Below are 22,592 nucleotides of genomic sequence, written 5' to 3' on the forward strand. Positions count from 1 at the left end.
ATAGAATTTGTTAGAAAATTAGCTTTTTACTTTCAAATCTCTTAAAGAAAAGCACGTATTTCACCTTGCAAACTAGTATTCCTCAGCCTCAGGGAAGTTACACAGTTTGTTGTTGTTCATGAATAGATTTCTCCAGCAATGGTCTATGTTAGCCTCCAGATATCTGTCTAAACCTGTCTCATGCTAGTTGCCAAAGCATCCTCTGATGAATTAAGCAACTGTGAATCTAAGAAAGATTGTGCAATTCCTAAACACCAAAGATGAGAGAAACATCTATCCTACATAGGTGAGAGTTCATTCAGGTGGGTCTCTTGGATAAATGCTAGCTGCGCTTCACAACATGTGAGCACTGTAAATGTTACAGGTAAGCACATTTTCATAGTAAACACTTTAGCAACAAGTGTAAATTCTTTTTTTCATTTAGACTTGTTTGCAAGCAGCTTTCTACTTCATTTAATTTATTCATTATTTGAAATTATTTGCCAACTAATTTCTACAGATGCTTCTTGGTTTGTAGATTCCTTGTGAACAGCTGATTACGGGTATTCATTTTTCAAAATTTTAGCTATGTTTGTTATCTCTGATTGGATACAAAATCTCATGATATTGTTTCTGTTCCCTGACTGGCTGTGATCTAGGCTCAGGTTTCCAGTTCAAATATCCACATTTGCAAGTACAAAATGTGCTTTCTGCCAATGTTCTGGAATGTTCACTTAAAATTTGCTATTTCCACAGACATCTCTGCCTGTTCTCTCATTTGCTAGAATACACACATAAACAATCAGAAGAGGAGTGCAAATATCATTGATGAAAATGTATTTTATGCAAAAAATTTATATTAGTTGAAAATTGAAATAAAGTTAGTTAAAAAAATAAATGTACTCTCCCACCACCCCCTGGAAGTTCTCAGAACTGGAGACTCAAGGGCAACCAATATTCCTCAAACATATGGAGTCAATGCTGATACTCCATGGTGCTACTTTTAAAAGTTATATAATCATTTACAGTTCATTCCACTTGGACAATGATAACAACAGATAAGAGTTGGCAAGTGTAGAAATGAGATAAGTAGTTACAGAGATTTCATTTCCCACAAAAAACATTCTCCACAAGCTATGTGAAAATCATCTTATTTTAGTCCATTGTTGTAGTCTTCAGTGAAACACTCATATTAACAGCTGCTACTGTTTGCTGTCCAAGATCCTTTCTTTATCCCTATTCTCTTCATCAATAATACTTATTTAAGAAAAAAGCTCATTCTCCAAATATACAATGAATTTCAATAACAGAAACTTGCTTGGAAAGGTGCACTAGAATATTGTCTAATTTTCGTATTAGATTGTCCTTCACTTGTCTCCTTCATCCCACACACATACACTTTTGTCTCATGTGATCCACCCCATTAGATATAAAGGATAATAGTCATAACAAAATTGTGGAAGCACAGATGTGTCCATTATAATCAATGTTTTATTTAGAAACACTAAGGCAGCCCAAACCTGCAGCTGCTGCTACTCATACAGAAGGAGAAGTCATGCTTACATTCTTGATAAAATGCAATTATCAGGAATCTAAAATGCTGCATAAAAGTAAAGTGCTTGATGGAAACTTTTAGCTACATTGTACCTCTGAAGTTCTATTAGCAGAAATTTAGTAAAGCAAATACCATATAAATAGTACTCCACATTTTATCCCTGTCTCCATGAGTTATATCACTAAAGGTCATGTGTAATCCATTATGCGCTGAAAACAAAACATAATAATTACTTTATAGAGTGAATGGAAAGTGAAACATTTGACTGTGCTCATTTACAGATATCGTTTTAGACTCTTTTCCATATTACATTCACTTGTTTATTTATCTACTGCATTTTAATATTCTGCCTTTCATTTGTTAACCTGAATGTGCTTTAATTAATTCTTGATATGGAAGTTATACCCAGATAAATCCTTCAGCTTGTGACAACCACAAGCTACATTGTAATCTCTAGACTTTTAAAATAAATTCTTCTCTATGTATACACGTTTTTTCACTCTCATTTTTTCCCAAACCACAGCTTCAGATAAAAATGTTAATGTTCTACCCAGGCAACTTACCCACTGATCCCTTGGGACATGGCACAGCAGCTGGCTGTCCAAACTTAGTCTGTGGCCACCAAATGCCAGCTTCAAATGCTTTGGGACACCCATTGTAAATCACTGTGACAGGAAAAAGAAATAATGCAATTTTTCTAGCAATGTAAAGTTAGGGAACTAATAGTAAGAAAGGCTTTCCCTGCACTTAGAACCTTACTGGGAATCTCCAACAGCTTCCATAGGGAACCATTTATAGTTGTTCTCTTTTGAAAACCAGTGTTCTCCAACCTTTAACCTGAGCGCTATTCAATTGTGCAATCAAAGACATATATGCCAAGGAAGGGTCATTATTAATTTGGGACTCTGGATGTCACACCATACACACTCTATCTTTAGCTACTTTTCTGGGTGTGAATTTCCACTTCACTTTACCCTGACACAGCTGTGAGACCAAGAACCAACCGCCTGAGTGGGAAGGTAAAATATACAAATCATTTGAAACCATTGTCAATGTGGCTTCATGGGTGGCCAGCAGAGGGCACCCTAAGAATGGTGCAATCATCTCCTCCTACACAGACTCCTTCACACAACCGATCTTAACAGGCATAGGGAACAGGAGGTGTTAGGGACTTCTTGCACAGCATCACAATTTGAGGTTATTATGATGCTATCAGACTGATTCATGTATCTATGTCTCAGAAATAACAGGACAAGAAGGTTTTGCTTTTTTCTTAACTAGCACTTTCCACATTTGGAATAAATTAGATAAAATATTAGTCTCAATTAATTCTCTTCTATTTCTTTAAGTAATAACACTTAATAACATTTAAAGTAATAACATTTTAAAAAAATGTTAGAAGCAGTTGATGGCTGAAATGTATGGTACCTTCACAGCCCTGAATGGTAACCTCAGCAAAAGGGTTGTCGCAACGGTTACACTGTCGCCCAATCACCCCAGGTTTACAAGGACACTGTCCTGTCTCCATGTCACAGGAGCGAGTATGAGAACCAGAAGGGAAGCAGTCACATGGATAACAGGTGTCACTGCTTTGTGGCCTGTAGTAGTTTGTCTGGAAAAATAAAGAGATAGACACACAATATTTTAATTCTGCCATATTTCTTATAACCCTTTATTAATTATATTTTTTAAGTTCTTCCTGGATGGCTTGTGAGTCTGAAAAGAAGAATTAATGAGTGCCCAGACACTATGATGTTGGGGGCTTTAAAAGTGCACAGATGAAGAGGTTACTTATTTACACAGTAACTTGAGTTCTTTGAGATGTTTTTCCCCTATGGGTGCTTCACTATAGGATGTTCATGTATCTGTGCACCCTTAGCCAGAGACTGTAAAGCAGGGACTGTGGGCCTGCATCTATACAGAGCAGTTCCTCATGCTCCCACAGGAGGGCATAGGAGGGAGGCGCGGACCTGCCACCACTCAGTTCCTTCTCAACTGTGTAGCCAGAGACTTTGCAGCAGAGGGGAAGGAGGGCGGGAGGTGGAGCACCTAAAGGGGACAGAACATCTTGAAGAACTCAAGTTACTGTACAAGTATCCGCTCCTTCTTCTTCATGTATATGGCCCTGTGAGTGCCCCCCACCAGGGGAGGCTCCCAACCAGTAAATCAACATACAGGTGGGCGCTGATGAGGCAAATCCAAGACAGTTCGAAACACCGCATCACCAGAGGTAGCATCAGCCCTGGGAGCAGATAAAATGGCATACTGCTTCACAAACATGAGCGCAGATCTGCAGATTTCTGCTATGTAACATCTTTCAGGAGGGCTATAGGTAAGGACTGAGCCCTAGTGGAATGTGCTGTCACTCTGTGAGGGGATTGTATTCCAGCAGTCTCCTAGCACGTTAAGATGCAATCGAGAGCCACTTCGACTGTCTTTGTGGGAAAATGGCTGTCCCATCACTCTTTCAGCAAAGGATTCAAAGAGTCTGGAAGAGATCCTAAAGGTCTTGGTCCTGTCTAAGTAGAAGGCGAGAGCCCTTCTGGTATCTAGTGTGTGTAGGCTAGATTCCTTTCTGGAAGCAGGAGGCTTTGGATAGAACACTGATAGATGGACTTCCTGATTAACAAGGTATTCCAAAGAGACCATAGGGAGGAAGCGAGGCTGAGGAATTAGTGTGACCATGTCTCTGTAGGAGGTAATGAATGGTGGGTCTGCCATGGGCACACTAAGTTCTCCCATTCATCTAGCTGAAGCGATGGCTATAAGGAATGAGGGCTTGAGGGAGAGGTGGAGGAGAGAACAGGTAGCCATTGGTTCAAAGGGAGGGTGGGGGCATTCCTTAAGGCACAAAGAACAAAACTAAGGTCCCATGGAGGAGCAGGGTTTCGTAAAGAGGGAAACAAGTTGTGTGTCAGCTGTTGAGGAATCTGGTTGTGATAGAATGGGAAAAAACTGAGAAGCCCCCAGTGGGTGACTGGAAGGCTGGGATAGCTGCCAGGTGTATTCTGACTGAGCTCACTGACAGACCCTGAATCTTTAAGTCTAAAAGGCAGTCTAGAATCTCGGAGAATGGAATTTCTGATGCTTGAGACGAGTGAAGAGAACACTTGGAATAGAAACGTTTCCACTTCTGGAGGTAAGTTTTGTGAGTAGTAGGTTTCCTGATAGATAGGCATACTGACTGGACGTTATCTGAACAGGTAAGCTCCATGCTAGAGAACAATCTAGGAGCAATGCCTTCAGATTCGAAGATGAGAGGTTAGGATGGTTCAAGGTGCCCAACTTCTGTTACAAGAGATCCTCCTGGAGAGGAAGGCGGAGAGGCATTGCCATTGTGAGGTGATGGAGATTCGAGAATCGCACCCGTCTCGGCCATGATAGCGCTCTGAGGGTAACATTGGCTTTTTTCCTGTCTCAGTTTGAGCAAGGTCTTGAGAATTAGAGGTAGAGGCGGGAAAGCATATCGCAGGGTGCAGGGCCACAGTGTTATTAGACCACCAGCCAATGAATTGTGGCCACATCCTTCCTAGGTGCAGAAAAGGCAACATTTCGCACTGGTTTGGCAGATGCTGTGGAAGACAGAACCATTGAGCTCCCATTCATGGTCCTGATGGACGTTCTTGCTTAGGGATTCTGAAGTTGTATTCTGGAGACCTGGTAGATAAACCGCCAAGATTTCTATCTGATGTGAAATGTACCAATTCCTCAGTTTTAGCGATTCTATGCATAAGGACTGGGATCTTGCTCCACCTTGTTGGCTTATAATACATTGCTGCCCTGTTATCCAGCATTATCCTGATGGAGTGGCCTTGTACGTTGTTAAAGAAATGCTGATACACCCAGTGGACTGCTCTCAGTTCTAGAAAGTTGATGTGAAGTGTTATCTCTTGTGTGGACCACTTGCCCTGAGTGTGGCCCCCTGGAGGTGGGCCCTCCAGGTGTCCATCGTGAGGGTTTTTGAGGATGGAGGGTGTGTGAACGGGGTTCCCCTGCAGACTTTCAGTGGGTCCTTCTGCCACGGGAGAGAGTCCAGAACTTTCAGAGGTGCTATTAGGTGTTTGGAGAGACTGTGCCTGTTTGGGGTGTACACAGTCCTCAGCCACGTCTGAAAGCACCTGAGGTGTGACAACCAAGGAGTTATGTGGCCCAAGAGTTTTAAGCAGGTCCTTGCAGTTTGTGGGCTATATTGTATTGTTGCGATTAGATTGGACATAGTCCAGCCTCTCCTTGGGCAGGTAGGCTCTCACACTTAGGGAACCCAGAGAGGCTTCAATTAAATCTTTCCTCTGGACTAGAGTCAGTGTAGACCTCTTCCAATTGATAGAGAGACCCAGGAACTGGTATAGGGCTAATGCCTTGAGGGTTGCTGGCTGAACTTCTAGAGCTGACTGACCCTTAAGGAGCCAATCGTCCACATACGGAAATACTGCAATGCCCCACGGACATAAGGAGTCTGCTACTGCTGAGAGGATCTTGGTAAAGACCCTTGGGGCTGTGGAGAACCTGAAGGGGAGAACTCGACACTGGCAATTATCTGAGCCTATTATGAAATGTAGGAAACGTGTTTACCACCAGAGAATTAGGGTCAGGATGGGAGAAGTATTCCATTCTATGGACTGGAATATATTTATTATCTGTCTACCTACAGATGGGAGGAATAGTGGCAGGTGTTTGCCAGAAAGAATGTACAGGCCTCTTCTAGTGGGATCTAGAGGGATTTCACCACACATTTCACTAGACCTTGGGAGGCCATAAAGTCATCAGCATACAAGGATAGTGGCGGCATTATAACCTCATCCAGGGAGGAGGAGGACTTGAATATTATTATCACTGCTAATAAATATGGGAAATAGTTTGTTAACTTTTGTCTCTATTGTAACTGATATAGCTGATGACATTGCTTAACATCATCAGTGTTTCCTTCTAATATCCAGGAGCGCCTTTTCCTTCGTTCTATTATACTTTTCTCTTCATTTAAGCCTAATTGAAAAAAATGATATTGGCCATCAACCTCTTAAAGAAGCAGGGATACTAATAATTTATAAGGTACAACTAACTGTATAAATAGTAGGTCACTATATGGCAAAACGCCACGGGATCCTGAACATGAAAGCTCTATATGGGGAGAGCTCCCAGTGAAGTCCATGGGAGGTCTGCATGCAGAGTACTTGCAGCATCTGGCCATGGTTTGCAAAAATGAGTGTAACTTACATGCCAAAAGATGATCTTGCTTCATCTTACATAAGTCAGTTAATTGTTTCTTCAGCTCCACCCTCCTTCTGACACCCTCCTTCTGCCTTATGGTATGAAAGTTACTCTCACTCGCATACCCACAGAATATCCAGCAGGCAGAAAATACACTGCTTCACTTTTACACTTACATACTGGTGACTCAAAGCCTGGCCAATTTACATCATTACTGTTAATGTTGAATTTTCTATCACGTAATCATGTAGGGCCTGATCCCAGCTCTGCTGAGTTTACGTTCAGCACAGAGGGGTAATATGGAGAGCCACCTGTCTGTCTCCTGATCTTAAGGTCAAACTTTGCTCTTACATATACATGATTTCAGTAAGGCTTTTGACGCAGTCAAATGTGACATTCTCACAAGCAAACTTGGGAAACATGATCTGGATGAAAGTACAACAAAGTGGGTGTGTAACTGGATGAAAAACCAAACAGAAAGAAAAGCTTTCAAGTTTACACAGAACTCTTCTTCAGATCTAGGCCAGACCAGACCCAAAGAATAGCACTGTGTAAGCTCGAAAGCTTGTCTCTTTCACCAACAGAAGTTGGTCCAATAAAATATATTACCTCACCCAACCTGTCTCTTTGAGAGTGGGGTCATATTCTGATCTTATGAAGACCATTATAAAACAGAGGATCAGAATCTGGCTCCTTATTCTCTCCTTTGCTTGCAATAATATAGTTAGTAATGAAAATAAGGAAAGAAGAGCTACATTATATGGTTAAAATGAAGGACTAATATCAGAAAAATATATGATTCCCTATGCAAAATAATTATGTTCTATATGATACAAAACACAATTGTACAGGAATGTATATTTTACATTGCAGTTATCCAACTAATTATGTTTTAACTTGAATATTTCCACTAAACAGAAATTCTTTTGCTTACCTTACACTGACACTCTCCATTAGTCTTATTGCAGTCAGGATCAAATCCTTTACTGATCTCACAATTACATGGACCACAAATGGGATTTCCCCACCAGCCTCTGGGACAAGGCAAGTCAATTCTACAGAATAAAAGAAAATAGAAAGGAGGCTCTTTTAAGTTCACTTCTGAAGGGAAAAAAGGCATTGGGCCAAAATTTGCTCACAGTTACATTACTGAGAGTATAATTTGCCCCAGTGCCGTTGCCACAATTCAGCACATACAATAAAAAATAGAAACAGCTTTTGTTCTGCAGGATCATTTCTCAAACTGGCATTGAGTCCAGCTCCTCTCTCTTCAGTCTCTGATAGACAACACTCCTGATTCTGGGCATCTTCTCCCTGCTGCTTATTTATGGCAAGACAAGCTGCTTTCAGTGCATTTCAGAGAGCAGGTTGAATTCTGTTATTCCCCACAATTGCAGGGCTAGTATTCTTATGTATTTTTATGAGTAAAATGTAAATGATGAGTGCTAAAGGATTATTACAGGAGTCTGTGTAAGTGATGCCAATTGGAATATCTGCCTTTCTGGACCAGACAATGCGGCTGGTTTTGGAAACACTGCAACCAATATGTGTAGCTGTACAATGCAACAACAGAGAGGGTCCAGGTTGCAGTTTCCAAGAGGACTGATGCAGCAGATGAAAACACTCCTAAGTGACACACAAAAGGGGACAAACATAGTTCATTACATGAGACTTTCCACTTTCCATGGACTTTATGAATTACCCATATTGCACTCAAATGGGACAATAGATCAGAAAGTGTTAGGTTGCTGTTTGCCTCTCCATGGCCAGCTGGCTCCTTACCAGAGGGAAGGGGTAGGATACCAAGGAGCCCCTGTTCTGTAGAACTCTTAAGTTCTACAGGAACAGAGCTGAACTCTTGCTGTGCTTAGGAGCTCTGCAGGACAAGGGATCTGCCAACCTTTATTGTTATCAGCTCTCAAATGACAAGGGGAATTTTTGTTGAAACAAAAAAGGGGGGCCATTGCCTTATACTCATGGAAGGAATAGAGGAACTGGGAAAGATCAAGACATTGAACAGTAAAAATAATTCTCTTACTTGCTCTCACAGTACTGCCCATAATAGCTTTGTCCACATTCACAGGTGTACCCATGGGATGAGCTAGGTTTACGGACACAGGTGGAGACATGCTCACATGGGTTCAGGTTACACACATCAACACAGTCTCTCCCAAAGTACCCTGGGGAGACAAGGTTATAAGATTACAGCATCCACTGTAATTTACGATGTGCATGTCTTAGAAAGACCGTTTATTTTAAGCTTATACACTAATAACACATTGTGGATAATCAGTAGATTTCCCCAGAGATACTGTCAAGAAAGATACCTTTTTTTCCCCTCGCAGTAAAAAGGTAACAAGCTATACTTTACAACAGTTTGCAAAAACACCTTGGGTGCCCTTGGATCAATAGCTTCTGATTGTTTGCTCAGGTCATGCATTACAAATAGCTCTATATTCTCTTTCTGCAAGTTCAGGAGGTGACTGAATTTATGCAGGCACACACCTCAAAATGAAGACTGACAAAAGAAAAATTTCAAAATGTCCCTTAGGGGCCTTGGGGTGTAAAACCTAAATCTAACACTAGAAAAGTTTGTGTGTGAGATATGAGAACATAGAGAAGATGAACTTAAAAAATCCCAAATAATATCAAAGCCCTTTGCAACATAACTAAAACCAGATACAATTCCAATGCTCAAACTATTATGCCCAATTTTCATGTAAACTCCTTTACCTGGGTCACAGACACAGGAGTAGCTGTCCCAGTCATCAATGCAGTAGCTGTGTTGGGGACATGGACTGGAATCACAAGGGTTGTCTACTTCGCAGCCTTCCTTTATATTGATCTTGATTGCCTGTTTCATGTTCAACGTAGCTACATTCGTAGAAGTCTCCCCCATTCTTACTCCCTGAGCACAGAAAAACAGTACCATCAACTAAAGAGAGTCTTCCTTTAGGATACAGTGGTACATACCCCGAACAATGCATCTCACTAACTGCTTTAATCTATAATGTGATCTGCTTAGTCAGGTGCCAGCTTTTTTTTTTTAAAGTGTTGGACTTTGATTTAAATCAAGAAGGGAAAGAAGAAATTTCTTGAGGTCAAAAGAGACTGGATTCCTACATGAAGAAAAGGACAATGTTTAATATTTTGGTGCTTGGATATGTTATAAGGATTTAAAAGTTATGCAGAAAACAAAACTCAGGAGGAAAAGGATAATAAATTATTTCTTTCAGGTATCTTCTCATAAATGCAAGCTACTACATATTTTATTCTTACCTGCATACAGCCATAAAAACCCTGCTGCACTGAGACTTGATCTCCAGAGATACCTCCCACAATGATGCTTTTCATTTTTAGTCCAGGAAGTTGATTTCCAATCTGCACAGTGCTCTGTTAAAGAAAGAAAAGGACAGTGGATAAGGGGGTCACTGTACTATTATCCTTTCCATCAGAGAGCACTGCTTTCCTTATAGATGCACTAATTTGATAGCAATTGACAGTAGGCTAAAATAGAAAATTTTACTAACGAAATTAAGAGCTATTTATCTGATCTTGATTTTACAAGCATGGTCAAAAGATAAAACTCCACTGATTTCAACCGGTTTACACTAAGTGTAAGTCACTGAAGAATCTGGACCATATACGGCTTGCAGTAGGAGCAGTATATGGTATTTGTTTACCATCCCTTCCCCATTCCCTTCTTTTTAAAGACCCTCTGTGATGATGAAAGAAAGGCCAAGTTATGATGCATCTCACCTGATACAGCCCATAGTCCAAGGACATAACAGCCAGGTACTTGATGTCTTTGCCCTCTTTAGCACTCTTTAACTCTATTAACAAATGATGCCATTCACCATCACTGACTCGTGACTGGGTCATCTTCAAACTAGCAACCTGGTTCAGGCCGTTGTAAACTTCAAATTGCACATAGTTGTTCAAGATCTGCAGGAAACAAATATCATCTCTATTCATTGCTGAAATACTGAATTATTCTTAAATGAAGTTCATGATGGACCACCAGTATGAGTGCAAGCAAACAATGCTTCTTAGAGTAACGAGCTGTGTAACCTGGGAAAAACTCATAAGTGGTACAGTTGCAACCCCTCCCAACACAATTTAGGGAATTCTGCTTCTAACCTACAAAGAAAGAGAAGAAGATGATAAAGACAAAAATGAGGAAGAAGAAGAATAAAAATGATATGGAATCTGAGTTACAAACACAGGTCAAATCTTTGTGTCAGGACAGAACTCAGCACATCTGGGAACAAGGGGAACAAGGTGATGAAATCTACAGTATCTGATGTTACATATGTTACTTTTAGCTACCTGCATGAAGATACATACTCAGTTTAGCCCTGTCAGTTGATATTTGGGGAAATTTTCTGAATTCTGTTCCAGATTAAGAATGCCACACACTTACCTGAATGTTGATCTTGGATGAAGTTCCTGCATTAGCTTGCATTAACATGCCATTAACTTTCCGGGTCCTGAACATGAGTCCAATGTACCATGGTACAGAGATAGTAATATCAAGGTCACTCCAGACAATAATGCTCTCACCACTGAAACGCTGGGGAGAAGGCATTACTGTAAATCAAGAGACAAGAGATAAAAAAAACACACCATTTTGTATCTTTTAACACGAGGACTTAGAGGGAAAAACAATACAATTTGCCATGGGTTTTTCATCTGCAATTCGTTTTTATAAATGGACCTTATTCATTACTTGTATAGAAGGAGATATAGAACACTGAAGCCAACGGGGGTTGCTCCTGCGTATGTCAAGGCTAAGTTTGGCCATACTTCTATATAGTGAGCAACCAATCAATTACCATAGATACTACAATTGTCCCGATAATAATTATATCATTTGCCAACTGTTACCACATAGCGATATCATGGCTATCACAATTATTTCCTGTTCTAAATCCAGAAAAGAGAATGTAGTATCTCGGAAAACATTATCTGGTAACTGTAGACTTCATAATGGTGACCAATGGATTTTGCCTACAATAAAAAATGAAGTCCTAAAATCATGATACAAATAGGTTTGGACTATTCTTACATAATTTCTCTATATCTGATGAAAATTAAGTTCTATTGTTTGTTTGATTTTAGTCTAATGTGTTACAGTGTTTATGTATATCATTGCTAATTATGGAATCCAAAACCAAATTAAAATACTGTAAATGTGTTTTGTCCCATAGTCAAGAGTCGAGAACTGCCCTTATAGGCTTCAGCTCAGAAAGGGCACTTAAGCACTTACTTTGAAGTCACTAGGATTTAAGCCCATGCTAAAATCGTGCTGCTGTTTTGAATTGGGGCCATAAAAACTAGCGAAAGCAACAGAGATAGAGAATCATGTTGTCTGTTAAATAACTTTTTTTTGTCTCAGTTGAAGGGCTCAGCTCAACACTGAAACAGATCTTCATTAACATGTTATTCTAAACTGTGTCTTTTCTTCTTTTCTATGATGTGTTAACAAACTCCTTTTATAAAAGAAGTGTTATAAAACTATAAAAATATTGTATCATAATATTTGCACGAGATTTCATTAGTATAAATACCTTACTAACATGGCAAGAAACAATGTAGTATTATAGACATTATTAGCAGTTGATGCCTCATTTTATTGTTATTAAGTCAGTATCTTATGAAATCACCAATAGCTCCATATTTTTGCCAGTTGCTTCAGGTATACAAAATAACTGAAGACATCTCTACTAAAGCTAAATAAAAACCTCAGGGTGCTACTATATTACAGAAAGATGTTTCTGGAGAGAGAAATTAAATAAAAAACAGTTATTTACCTGTATTTTAACTGTTGTTGTTGGAGATGTGATGCAGACGTGTATTCCACATAGGTGTGCGGGCACCCAGTGCACTGGAGCTAGAGAATTTTGCTTAGCAGTACCTGGAGGGGCGGCGCTTGTACCTCATGGCCATATACCCTACCCTGGCTATATGAGGTGGCACTGCCCCTCCCCTCCAATCCTTCGCACCAAACCTCAAGAACATAGACTCCAATGTAGAGGGGATGGAGGGTGGTTTGTGGAATGCATTTCTGCATCACATCTCAAAGAACAACAGTTACAACACAGGTAACTAACTATTTTTTTCTTCAAGTAGATGCAGCTGTGTATTCAATGTAGGTGACTCACAGGCAGTACTTGCAGGTGGGGCTCAGTCTATTTAAACAAGGATTGAAGGACTGCCTTCCCAAAGTTTGCATCTGCTCTGCATGCAGCGGTAATGGCATAATGGTTCGTAAACGTATGTACAGATGACCAAGTGGAAGCCCTGAAAATGTCCAATATTGGAACATCACTTAAAAACGCCAACGAAGTAGTTTGCGCTCTCGTAGAATGAGGGGGCATGGTCAGAGCTACTCTGTATGATGTCTTGATACAGAAAGTTATCTATCTAGAGATCATTTGCGCAGAGACTGTCTGTCTCTTCATTTGGTCTGCATATGACACAAACAGATGAGGCAAAGTGGGAAAAGGTTTAGTCCTGTCCAGGTAAAAGCTAGACATTGCCTGATAGCCAACGTTTGGAGATGTTGCTCCTCTGTGGTTGAATGTGGCTTAAGAAAGAACACCGTAAATACATCATCTGATTCAAATGAAACTAGGAGGCCATTTTAGATAAAAACTTGGTGGGTGGCCACAAGGTCACTTTGTCTTTGGAGAACTATGTGTAAGGAGCATCTGCCATCAAAGCCTGCAGCTCATACACTCTCTGTAGATGTTATTGCCACCAGGAATGCAGTTTTTTGACACAAAAGAGAAAAAGAACAAAATGGCTAAAGTTCAAACAGAGGCCTTATCAGAGTTGCTAGGACTGTATTAAGGTCCCACAAAGGAACTGGTTCTCTCACTGCCAAGAGCCTTGCTACCACGGTATTCAAAAATACTGACCTCCCATGGATGGGTGGGTGAAATGCTGAAGTCACCACCAGGTGCACCCTCAATAAGCTATGTGCAAGATATGATGACTGACGATGTAACAAGTGTAAAAGTATAATTAGGCAGACCAAAAAAGCATTTGAAGAGCAACTTGTGAAAGACACAAAAACTAACAGCAATTTTTTTTAAGTACATCAGAAGCACGAAGCCTGCCAATCAGTGAGGCCACTGGACAATTGACGTGCTAAAGGAACACTCAAGGAAGACAAGGCTGTTGCGGAGAAGTTAGATCAATTTGCATCAGTCTACACTGCGGAGGATGTGAGGGAGAGTCCCAAGCCTGAGCTATTCTTTTTGGGTGACAAATCTGAGTAACTGTCCCAGATTGAGGTGGTTTTGGAATAATCTGATAAATTAAGCAGTAATAAGTCACCAGGACCGCATGGTATTCACCTGCATTCTGAAGGAATTCAAATATGAAATTCCAGAACTACTAACTGTGGTACATAATCCATTGCTTAAATCAACCTCTGTATGAGATGACTCATGGACCGCTAATGTGATGCCGATATTTTAAAAAGGCTCAAGAGGCAATCGTGGCAATTACAGGCTGGTAAGCCTAACTTCAGTATCAGGCAAACTGGTTGAAACTGTTGCCAATAACAGAATTATCAGATACATAGTTGAACCTGATATGGTGGAGAAGAGTTAACATGGCTTTTCTAAGAGAAATCATGCCTGACCAATCTATTAGAATTCTGTGAGGGTGTCAACAAACATGTGGGCAAAGGAGATTCAGCAGATATAGTGTACTTGGACTTTCAGAAAGCCTTTGACAAGCCCTGGGATGATTCTGGTCAGTTTTATGGGACTTCCTCCTCAGCATCCCTGAAGCAGGTAAGTGGTTCTTCCGTCTCTTGGGGGAGATGGCAGCACTGGACTGCGGAGTGACCTCATTCACCAAGTCCAAAGGCGACTGCCAACCAGATGTGGGCCTTGGTGCCAAAACAGCCCTCATGGCCTGCTTGGGGTGCTGCTTCAAGTGCAAGTCTCTGGCCATCTGGTTTCTTTTGGTGAACAACTTACAGATAGAACACCATTCCCTTGTGTGCCACTTGCCTAAACACAGCAAGCACCTCATGTGGGGGGTCAGTATTAGGAATCACTGCTCCCCCCACCCATGATGGGCAGTGCTTGAACCTTGGAGTGGGTGTCACACAGGAAGTCCTAACTAAATCTAACTTAACCTTAACTAACCCGATCCACGGTACAGTAGAACCTCAGAGTTATGAACACCAGAGTTACAAACTGAGCGGTCAACCATACACCTCATTCAAAACCAGAAGTACACAATCAGGCAGCAGCAGAGACCAAAAAAAAAAAAAAAAAAAAAAAAAGGCAAGTACAGTACAGTACTGTGTTTAACGTAAACTACTTTAAAAAAGGGGAAAGCAGCAGTTTTCTTCTGTATAGTAAAGTTTCAAAGCTGTGTTGTCAATATTCAGTTGTAAACCTTTGAAAGAACATAATCTTTTGTTCAGGGTTATGAACATTGCAGAGTTACAAACAACCTCCATTCCCGAGGGGTTCATAATTCTGATATTCTATTGTACTACTAACCATAAAAAACTACTTACATGAAGGGAAATTCTCAGAAAAACGGAGATAGGGAATGTGAGGTGATAACCACACACAGCTCTGACTCCAGTCACAGGCAGTGAGAAGGAACTGAGGGGAAGGTTGGGGCAGCGCTGCCTCATATAGCAAAGGGAGGGGCTACAGCCCTGAGGCGCAAGTGCCACCCTTGCGGGTACTGCTAGGCAAATTTCTCCAGCTCCAGTGAGCTGCGCTTGCACAATACACGTCTGCATCTACTTGAAGAACTATATACATATCTCTTTTGGTGTTGAAGTGGTAAACAAAGCAGGCAGTACGAGGGTGGTAATTTGCCCCAGTGTATCTTGGATTACTTTGATTTTAATTAACAGATTAAGCACAAAGGAAATGGCTCTGAGGCAACAGGAAACTTTTAATGAATTTCAAATCTTCCAGAGCCAGGTTGGTGAGTTGTCTGAATTACCCAACCTTTAGGCAGCGGGTATGCTCTTGTGCAACTAATAAAATATCTGCACTAGCAGCACAGAAGTGAATGCTCCAGTGTTAGGAAGAAGCCCACAGCATTGCCCCAATATCTAATCTTGAGCAAATATACTTTTCGCAGTGAACCACTGGGCACAGCCTTCAGTGAAAAGCACCTTATTGTCAGAGTTGTGTCCTGCAGTTAGATCCCCATCCTGCAACACTCATGTACATGTAACTCCTACTGAAGTAGATGGGAGTTTTGTGTGTGCAGAGACTGCAGGATTAGGCCCTTAAAACAGCTGTTCTACAGTACACCCCAGTAGATGACAGAAGCACAAGTTCATCTTAAGGGACATTAGAACCCATAAGGCTTAAGCTACTGCTTGAATTTGAAACTGTTATGTAAAGCCTCCGCTCAAATGCGATTGTAAGATCTGTAACTTATATCATTAAGTTCTGCAACCTTTTTGCAGACTTTGTAACTTCAGTTATTGTTAGCATAGCCTTTTAAGTTTTGTAACCTTTGCAAGCTCTGTAACCTTTTCAAGTTACCACTTGTATGAACTTCCAAGCTGTGTAACAGCCCATCACACAATCAGAGAGAGTGTGAACAAGGGAGTATATGTGTGTGGGAGTGTAGAAACTGCAAGGAGAAAGGAGCCCAGAGACAGGAGCCAGGAGTGTATGATATAATCTGCCCTGAGAAGGCCATCACAAAGTGCAGTAAAGAGAAGAAGAACCTGGTATGCATGAAAGGAACTGGTCTGGGAATGCTTCTCAGTGACGGACACAGAAGGAAAACTCAGTGTACGTGACAGGAGCTGCCCAGTTCCAGAAAAAGGAAGCAGCCATGCACACAAGCAGCTGCTGCTCCTTGACCTGCTCAGCAGCCTGGATTCGTGACCGCAGGCGGACACACCAGATCTCCCCCTCTTCGGCTTCTCGGTCTCCATGCTGTCTCCGGTAACTCTCCGCCTGTGTAAGTGTGTAGGTGCATGAGGGTGTGAATGCGGTGAATGCGGGCGTGTTTGATTAAGCTCCATCTCTTTTCTATCTGACCCAACAGCGGCATCGTAATAAAACTAATACAAGTGTGACCCTGGGTTGGTTTTTAGGGGAACAGAGGTAACAGGAACACAGTCCTCTAATTAGTCGTGCCTGTCTTCTAACAACCAAGTTTTCCCACGCTCTACAGCAAGATGTTGTTGCCAGCTCACCACAAGCAGACAGGGAAGGAAATGGACAACAGAATTCATAGTGTAGCTTCACCATTTTGAATTCATTTCTCTAAATAATCAGTACTCCACAGTGCAACACTGTTGTATACACTTGACTTGATTCACTCCTGTATATATATATATATATATAGTTTCACCCCCTCAGAGCTCCTCTCCCCTAAAGGTCTCACCAATGGAGAGCAGCTTTAAAGTGCAGTCAGAACGCCACAGGAGCCCAGCCAGTGGAGGGAAAAATCAAAAACACTGGTCTGCAATCAGAACCTCATGTATTCCACAGTTGTGGCATTTGCCACAGAATCCACTCTTTGCCTATCCTTTGCTGCAGAACTATGCTCCAAAATCTAAACTTTCATTTTTAAAATAAATTTTATGTTTCTAGCTCTCGTTTGCAGGATAACCTTGGCAATATGAACCGAGTATAAATGATGCAGCGATGTCTACCTGACCCTGCAGACAGCCTGAAACAATAGCTCTGAGGGCTTATCCATTCACCTGATTGAGGAGCTAACACTGTACCCTAAACATGATTATTTAAATGTCAACACTGTTTATGGTTTCACTGCTCATCATTTTTGCAGAAATATCCAGAAACATCATTAAGCAAAGAACCTCAAACTGCTCCCCTCACCATCCTGTGTGCCAGAAGCTCCAAATGTCCCCTATCCAGCATCCCCCCGACTTCTATAACACAGCTGTGTGTGGTCAATACTATAATCTCTGGCAATCTGAAAATGTGGGGATGTAAACAACATATGGGCTACTTGTATGCTTCCTTCCTTCTTTTTCATAATTAACTTGTTAAAATATCTCCGTTTTTTAATTTAAATGAAGCTATCACCAAATGTCCTGCCTGCCTCACCAGAGGGCCACAGGATCAAGGGACCCTGACACAGAACTTAATTCCAGCTTGTTGTGGAGGACATGGGGCCTTGTCTACAGATGACAAATGTTTTGTTGTTGGGTTTGCTAATGCTCTGTTTAGATTTCCACACACCCAAGGAGCTAGATGCAGGTTTCTTCTTCCATTTATGCTTTGTCCTCCTCTAACCCCCAGGTGACTCCTAGGTATTGGTATAATGAATTATTACTTGTGTTATGGTAGTGTACAAAAGGACCCATGAGGACTAGAGGTCCCATTGTGCTAAACACTGTACAAACACACAGGATGACATTGTAAGGATAAGGCCTTTTCCTGTAGCCATATTGTAAGGTCTGAGGCCTTTGTCTGCAGCCACATTAGGAGAACCACAACCATGAACTAAGTCATATCTTCACATTTCATCTAAATTACATTAAAACAGCTTAATATCGGGCTGTTAAGAAGGCGATCCTGTCCTAATAGTGCCCATCATCACCAGATAAAGAAACAGATCTTAAGATGGTTAAAGAAAACTTTGTTTGATGGCATTCTATCTGGTAAGAAATCACTTATCAACAAGTTGTGGTTGTGAAATCCCTACTTCTTTACTGTTTGTCTTTATGGTCCCCACTTCTCTGTTGTTCATCTGTATGGTCTCTGTCTGGTTTTCTGATTGTTTCTGTCTGTTACATAACTAATTTTGCTAGGTGTAAATCAATTAAGGTGGTGGGGTATGATTGGTTAAAGAATTGTTTTACAATATGTTAGGATTGGTTAGAAAACTGTTTAGTAATACTTTAGTTAAATGATTGGTTAAGGTACAGCTAAGCAGGACTCAAGCTTCACTATATAAACTGGGGTCCAAAAGGAAGTGCTTGGGAACCAACTCCAAGACACAACCCCAAGATCAGAACTGCCAGACCTCAACACCATGCAGAAGCTGTAGTCCCCCACATGACCTGATCCTGAATGGCCAGCAGGAAAAGTTTGTCTGCCTAATTGGGAATGGTGAGCATTGTACGCTTTGCATGTGCATTCTGTTTTGGTGATTGTTAATAAATAGAGGTTAAGTAGGATATTACTGTGTAAGGTTCTTTCACTGGTAAAAAACCCCGTAAACCTGCAAAAGATTAAGCCCTGAGTCCACAGGGAATGGGTGTTTTCCCAGAGCCCACGGAGGGGTAGAGCCTGGAGCCCACGGAGGAGTAAAGTTAGGTACCTTTCCCCTGGAGCCCTAGGAACTGGGAAAAGATGGGCGTGACTAAATCAACCAGGTTATACCTTGAGTCCGAGGATCTAGGTAGAGGTGGAAGCCTTGAGCCCTAGGAACTAAGTAGAGGTGGGATGTTCTAGAGTGTCTGGCAACAAATTTAGGGTAAAGTTGGGTGCCTTATACCCAAAGCCCTAGGAACTGGGAAAGGGTGGGTGTGCCTAAAGTAACAGGGTTACGCCTTGAGCCCATGGAAAGGTAAAGATTAGTGCCCTAGAATGTGTGTAACAGAGAACTGTGTGCAGGTAACAACATGGCCCCTGTCCTGAAGAGCTTAACACTCAAATAAGATAGATTCTTGGCCTAGCCAAGTTCATTGATATATATTCAGTGAGGTTGAAAGAGATGCAAAATTGCTAGAACAGCTGTTCAGAATGTATCAGTCAACTGAGCCCAAATAAGGATTTTACATTTACATGTAAACTTTTCAAAAGCAGAAGTCTCCCAAGTCTATATTTAGGCACTTAAATAAGCGGCCTGAATTTCAAAAGTGCTGAGCATCAGTAGCTCCCATTGACTTCAACTTTAGGCTCCTGAAATCATTGCCCACATTTGGGTTCCCTAATAGTTCCCTTCTTTTTGAATTTCTGAATTGTCTTTAATGGATATTTTGCCCCACAGGTATATTATGAGAAATAAGTCAGTTATTTGTGACCTGTTGCCTACAGACTGAAAATTCTTCAAGAAATTGAAGCTTTGGCAAGAATAAGCATTACAGCACTATATTTAATGCATGAGAAACCTTTGCAATGGGGGATAATACTGTTGCATTTACCATGAATCATACTGGTTAGGTACATGATTACGTATTAAAACGTACCTTTTAATTATGTAAAATAGCCAGTAAGGTAATTTTTTTTACTCCAAAAACCTGATGATCTGATACTTTTTTTCTTGGTATAATAGGTAAAGAAAATATGAATTTGATACAACTCTTGATCTTTCTACCCAAAACTAGGAGAAAGAGAAAAGAGACTCAGGCCCCTTGACTTCAGTGGAATTATTCCACATTTACACCAGTATGAATGATATCAGAATTAGGCCCTGCCATTTTAGCCAATCATCCAATCCTGCAGTTTCAGCACAGTTAATCTCAGTGGAGAGATTAACCAGTCAGATGCTATAGAACACATGATGAAACCAGCGAATGGTTGACAAAGCTACCTGTCATCAGGCAACATGACAAATGAGATCTTTCTTTTTGAGGAACCATCATCCAATAATCACTCTAGCATCTATTTCCTGCTAGCGGGAAGCAAGAGGGTGCCTAACTTCTTTTGAATACGGAATAAGGAAACCCCTGCTCAAATTTCAAAGAATAGGAGTCAAACTACATCAGTGTACATCTGGAATAATTCCATTCACTTCAGTGGAGTCACTCCAGATTTACACTAGGGCAGGTGAGGCTAGAATCTGAACTTTTATTTCTTAGAAAGCAACCTAAATCTAGTTTTGTTGGGATTTTCCCCTTAGAATGGGAGCATCACTACAAATTAGCAACCTGTACTAACCTAGGCTAGCTGCTATTCCCATACAGACTGTGGGTCGGGGCTGTAATGCCAATGCTGCTGCATTGAGCCTCAGCCTCCAGCTATGGTTTTCCTAATGAGGAACCTCCCTTACCTCCCCAGGAAAGTAACCGGGTCCAAATTTTTCATTCCCTGATAAAGCACACCTGCTGCTCCTTTCCTATATTTTATTAACAAGTTTTACATATGTATACATAGTGTTTTCTGTCATAAGTATAGCCCAATAAAATGTAAAGTGTTCTTATTAAGGAGGGATTGCTGAAGGAAGTAATAATTAAGTACGTGTTCATTTTGGGCCTGACCCAAAGCCCACTAAAGTTAAAGGGAGTCTTTCCATTGATTTCTATATGCTTTGGATCAGATGATTTTATTTTAAGTAAATTTATCAATAGTGCCAATCTTTGTAGAACTAATTCACTAATGTTAGTAAATAGATAGGAAAAGATAAAAGCTATTACTGTTTATCCCAATAGGGTTTCCTGATTGATATTTTCCTGCTTTTTGAACCAAAAATCAGCAACCATCTTTAATATATAGATGAGCGCATACAGTTATTTCAAATATAGAATGGATGAATTTTACACTTTATTGCAATATTCCATTATCTGTCCCCTAAAGCATCTCAAACTTTCATATACATTATGAGAAGTTAATTATTAAAAACAAAATGCCAAAACACACAGGTAAACTTGAGGACACATACACTGGGAGCCTTGTGCACCTACCTTGCTCACAGTTTTTCCCACCATACCGCAGGGGGCAATCACAAGTGTAGGTGTTCCATTTATTCACGCATGTGCCTCCATTTTGACACCAATTAGTATCACAGTAGTTCTTCTGAGCTGCACAACCTGGAATTTAGAAAGCAGAGCTATTCAGCCTAAAACCATTCCACATCTGTGTATTTGGTAATGGTGGTTGCATAACATCAAAACAGACTTAAAATTACTTTAACAATAAGTTTGAGTGACCGTCTCTGGGCTTTTTTCAATTCTGAAGGCAAAGGAAATCATTAAAGCATTACAACACTTTGAGAGCCATATGATCAAAAGAGACCAAGAAACCTCTCAGATAAAGACCAAGGGCTTAATTCTGGTGTAACTCTACTGAAGCCAGTGGAGTGATACTAGGTAGGAATGTGCCTCCAAATCAGAAAGCAACCAAACTGAAATCTTTCTTTGTTCTACTTCCCCTGAAACAGGAGCACATTTACCTAGATGAAAAACTGAATTGTGTTCAGCTAATTTTAAGGTAAAGACACAATCTGGCAAAAGCCAGATAATTCAAAGTTAGTGCTGAAGTTCCACTCTTAACTCATGGTCATTACTCATTAATTACCTGAAAAGAACACACAGGATCAGAAGTGAGTGCCTCCTCTAGTGCATCACTGAACTAGACCTCCACCAGGCTGTGAGAAGAAAGAACTAACTATTTTTACAAATCAGTGATTTGCTCTGCTCTGTCCTGTGGAGATCTGAGCACCACTTCCCACTTGGTGCCTCTTCCAATACAGGAGCCAGACAGCTGAGACTGTACTCAGAAACTGGTCACTTTATAAGGCAGTACAACGGTATTCAGCAGGCCAGAAGAAGTGCAGCTCATGTTTCATTTTTAAACCACAGTTTTTTAAAACTCATGATAAGTATGCACAAGCTTCTGAGCAGCTTGCATTTCAGGTTTGGAGAGCTACTGCATTTGTTTTAAAGTATAACCAGAACTGGTTAAAATATTCCATTCTTCTTGACCTCATTACACTTCGTTTCAGAGCAGAGTGAGCTTTAATAGCTGAGATGCAAACATATGAAAATGGAAGGTTATTAAAAGAAATTCTGGTTCAACTGTTACAGTTCAAGGCAGAAGTGCTGCTCAAGTACCACCTTGCCATCAGAGTGCTTGGAACACGACTTAGAGCAATGTTCATTTAGGGCTAAATTCTATGTGCAAATCCCTGAACGATATTC

At 40.8% G+C, this 22,592-nt stretch overlaps 1 protein-coding gene across 5 annotated transcripts in view; it reads right to left on the reverse strand.

The window, feature by feature from the left end:
- CELSR1 (cadherin EGF LAG seven-pass G-type receptor 1) overlaps positions 1 to 22,592 on the reverse strand; it is a 281,721-nt gene that overhangs the window by 41,174 nt on the left and 217,955 nt on the right. For all 5 annotated transcript variants that reach the window (XM_008178984.4, XM_065554674.1, XM_042848648.2 and 2 more), the window contains 9 exons: positions 21,357 to 21,482; positions 11,166 to 11,332; positions 10,502 to 10,687; positions 10,022 to 10,135; positions 9,476 to 9,650; positions 8,781 to 8,922; positions 7,677 to 7,797; positions 2,963 to 3,146; positions 2,098 to 2,199 (listed from right to left, as the gene is read on the reverse strand). In XM_008178984.4, coding sequence (XP_008177206.3) covers positions 2,098 to 2,199; positions 2,963 to 3,146; positions 7,677 to 7,797; positions 8,781 to 8,922; positions 9,476 to 9,650; positions 10,022 to 10,135; positions 10,502 to 10,687; positions 11,166 to 11,332; positions 21,357 to 21,482 — 1,317 coding nt within the window. The remainder of the gene's footprint in view (positions 1 to 2,097; positions 2,200 to 2,962; positions 3,147 to 7,676; positions 7,798 to 8,780; positions 8,923 to 9,475; positions 9,651 to 10,021; positions 10,136 to 10,501; positions 10,688 to 11,165; positions 11,333 to 21,356; positions 21,483 to 22,592) is intronic.

The sequence above is a fragment of the Chrysemys picta genome, chromosome 1 (genome assembly GCF_011386835.1).
Source record: "Chrysemys picta bellii isolate R12L10 chromosome 1, ASM1138683v2, whole genome shotgun sequence".
Classification (NCBI taxonomy): Eukaryota; Metazoa; Chordata; order Testudines; family Emydidae; genus Chrysemys; species Chrysemys picta.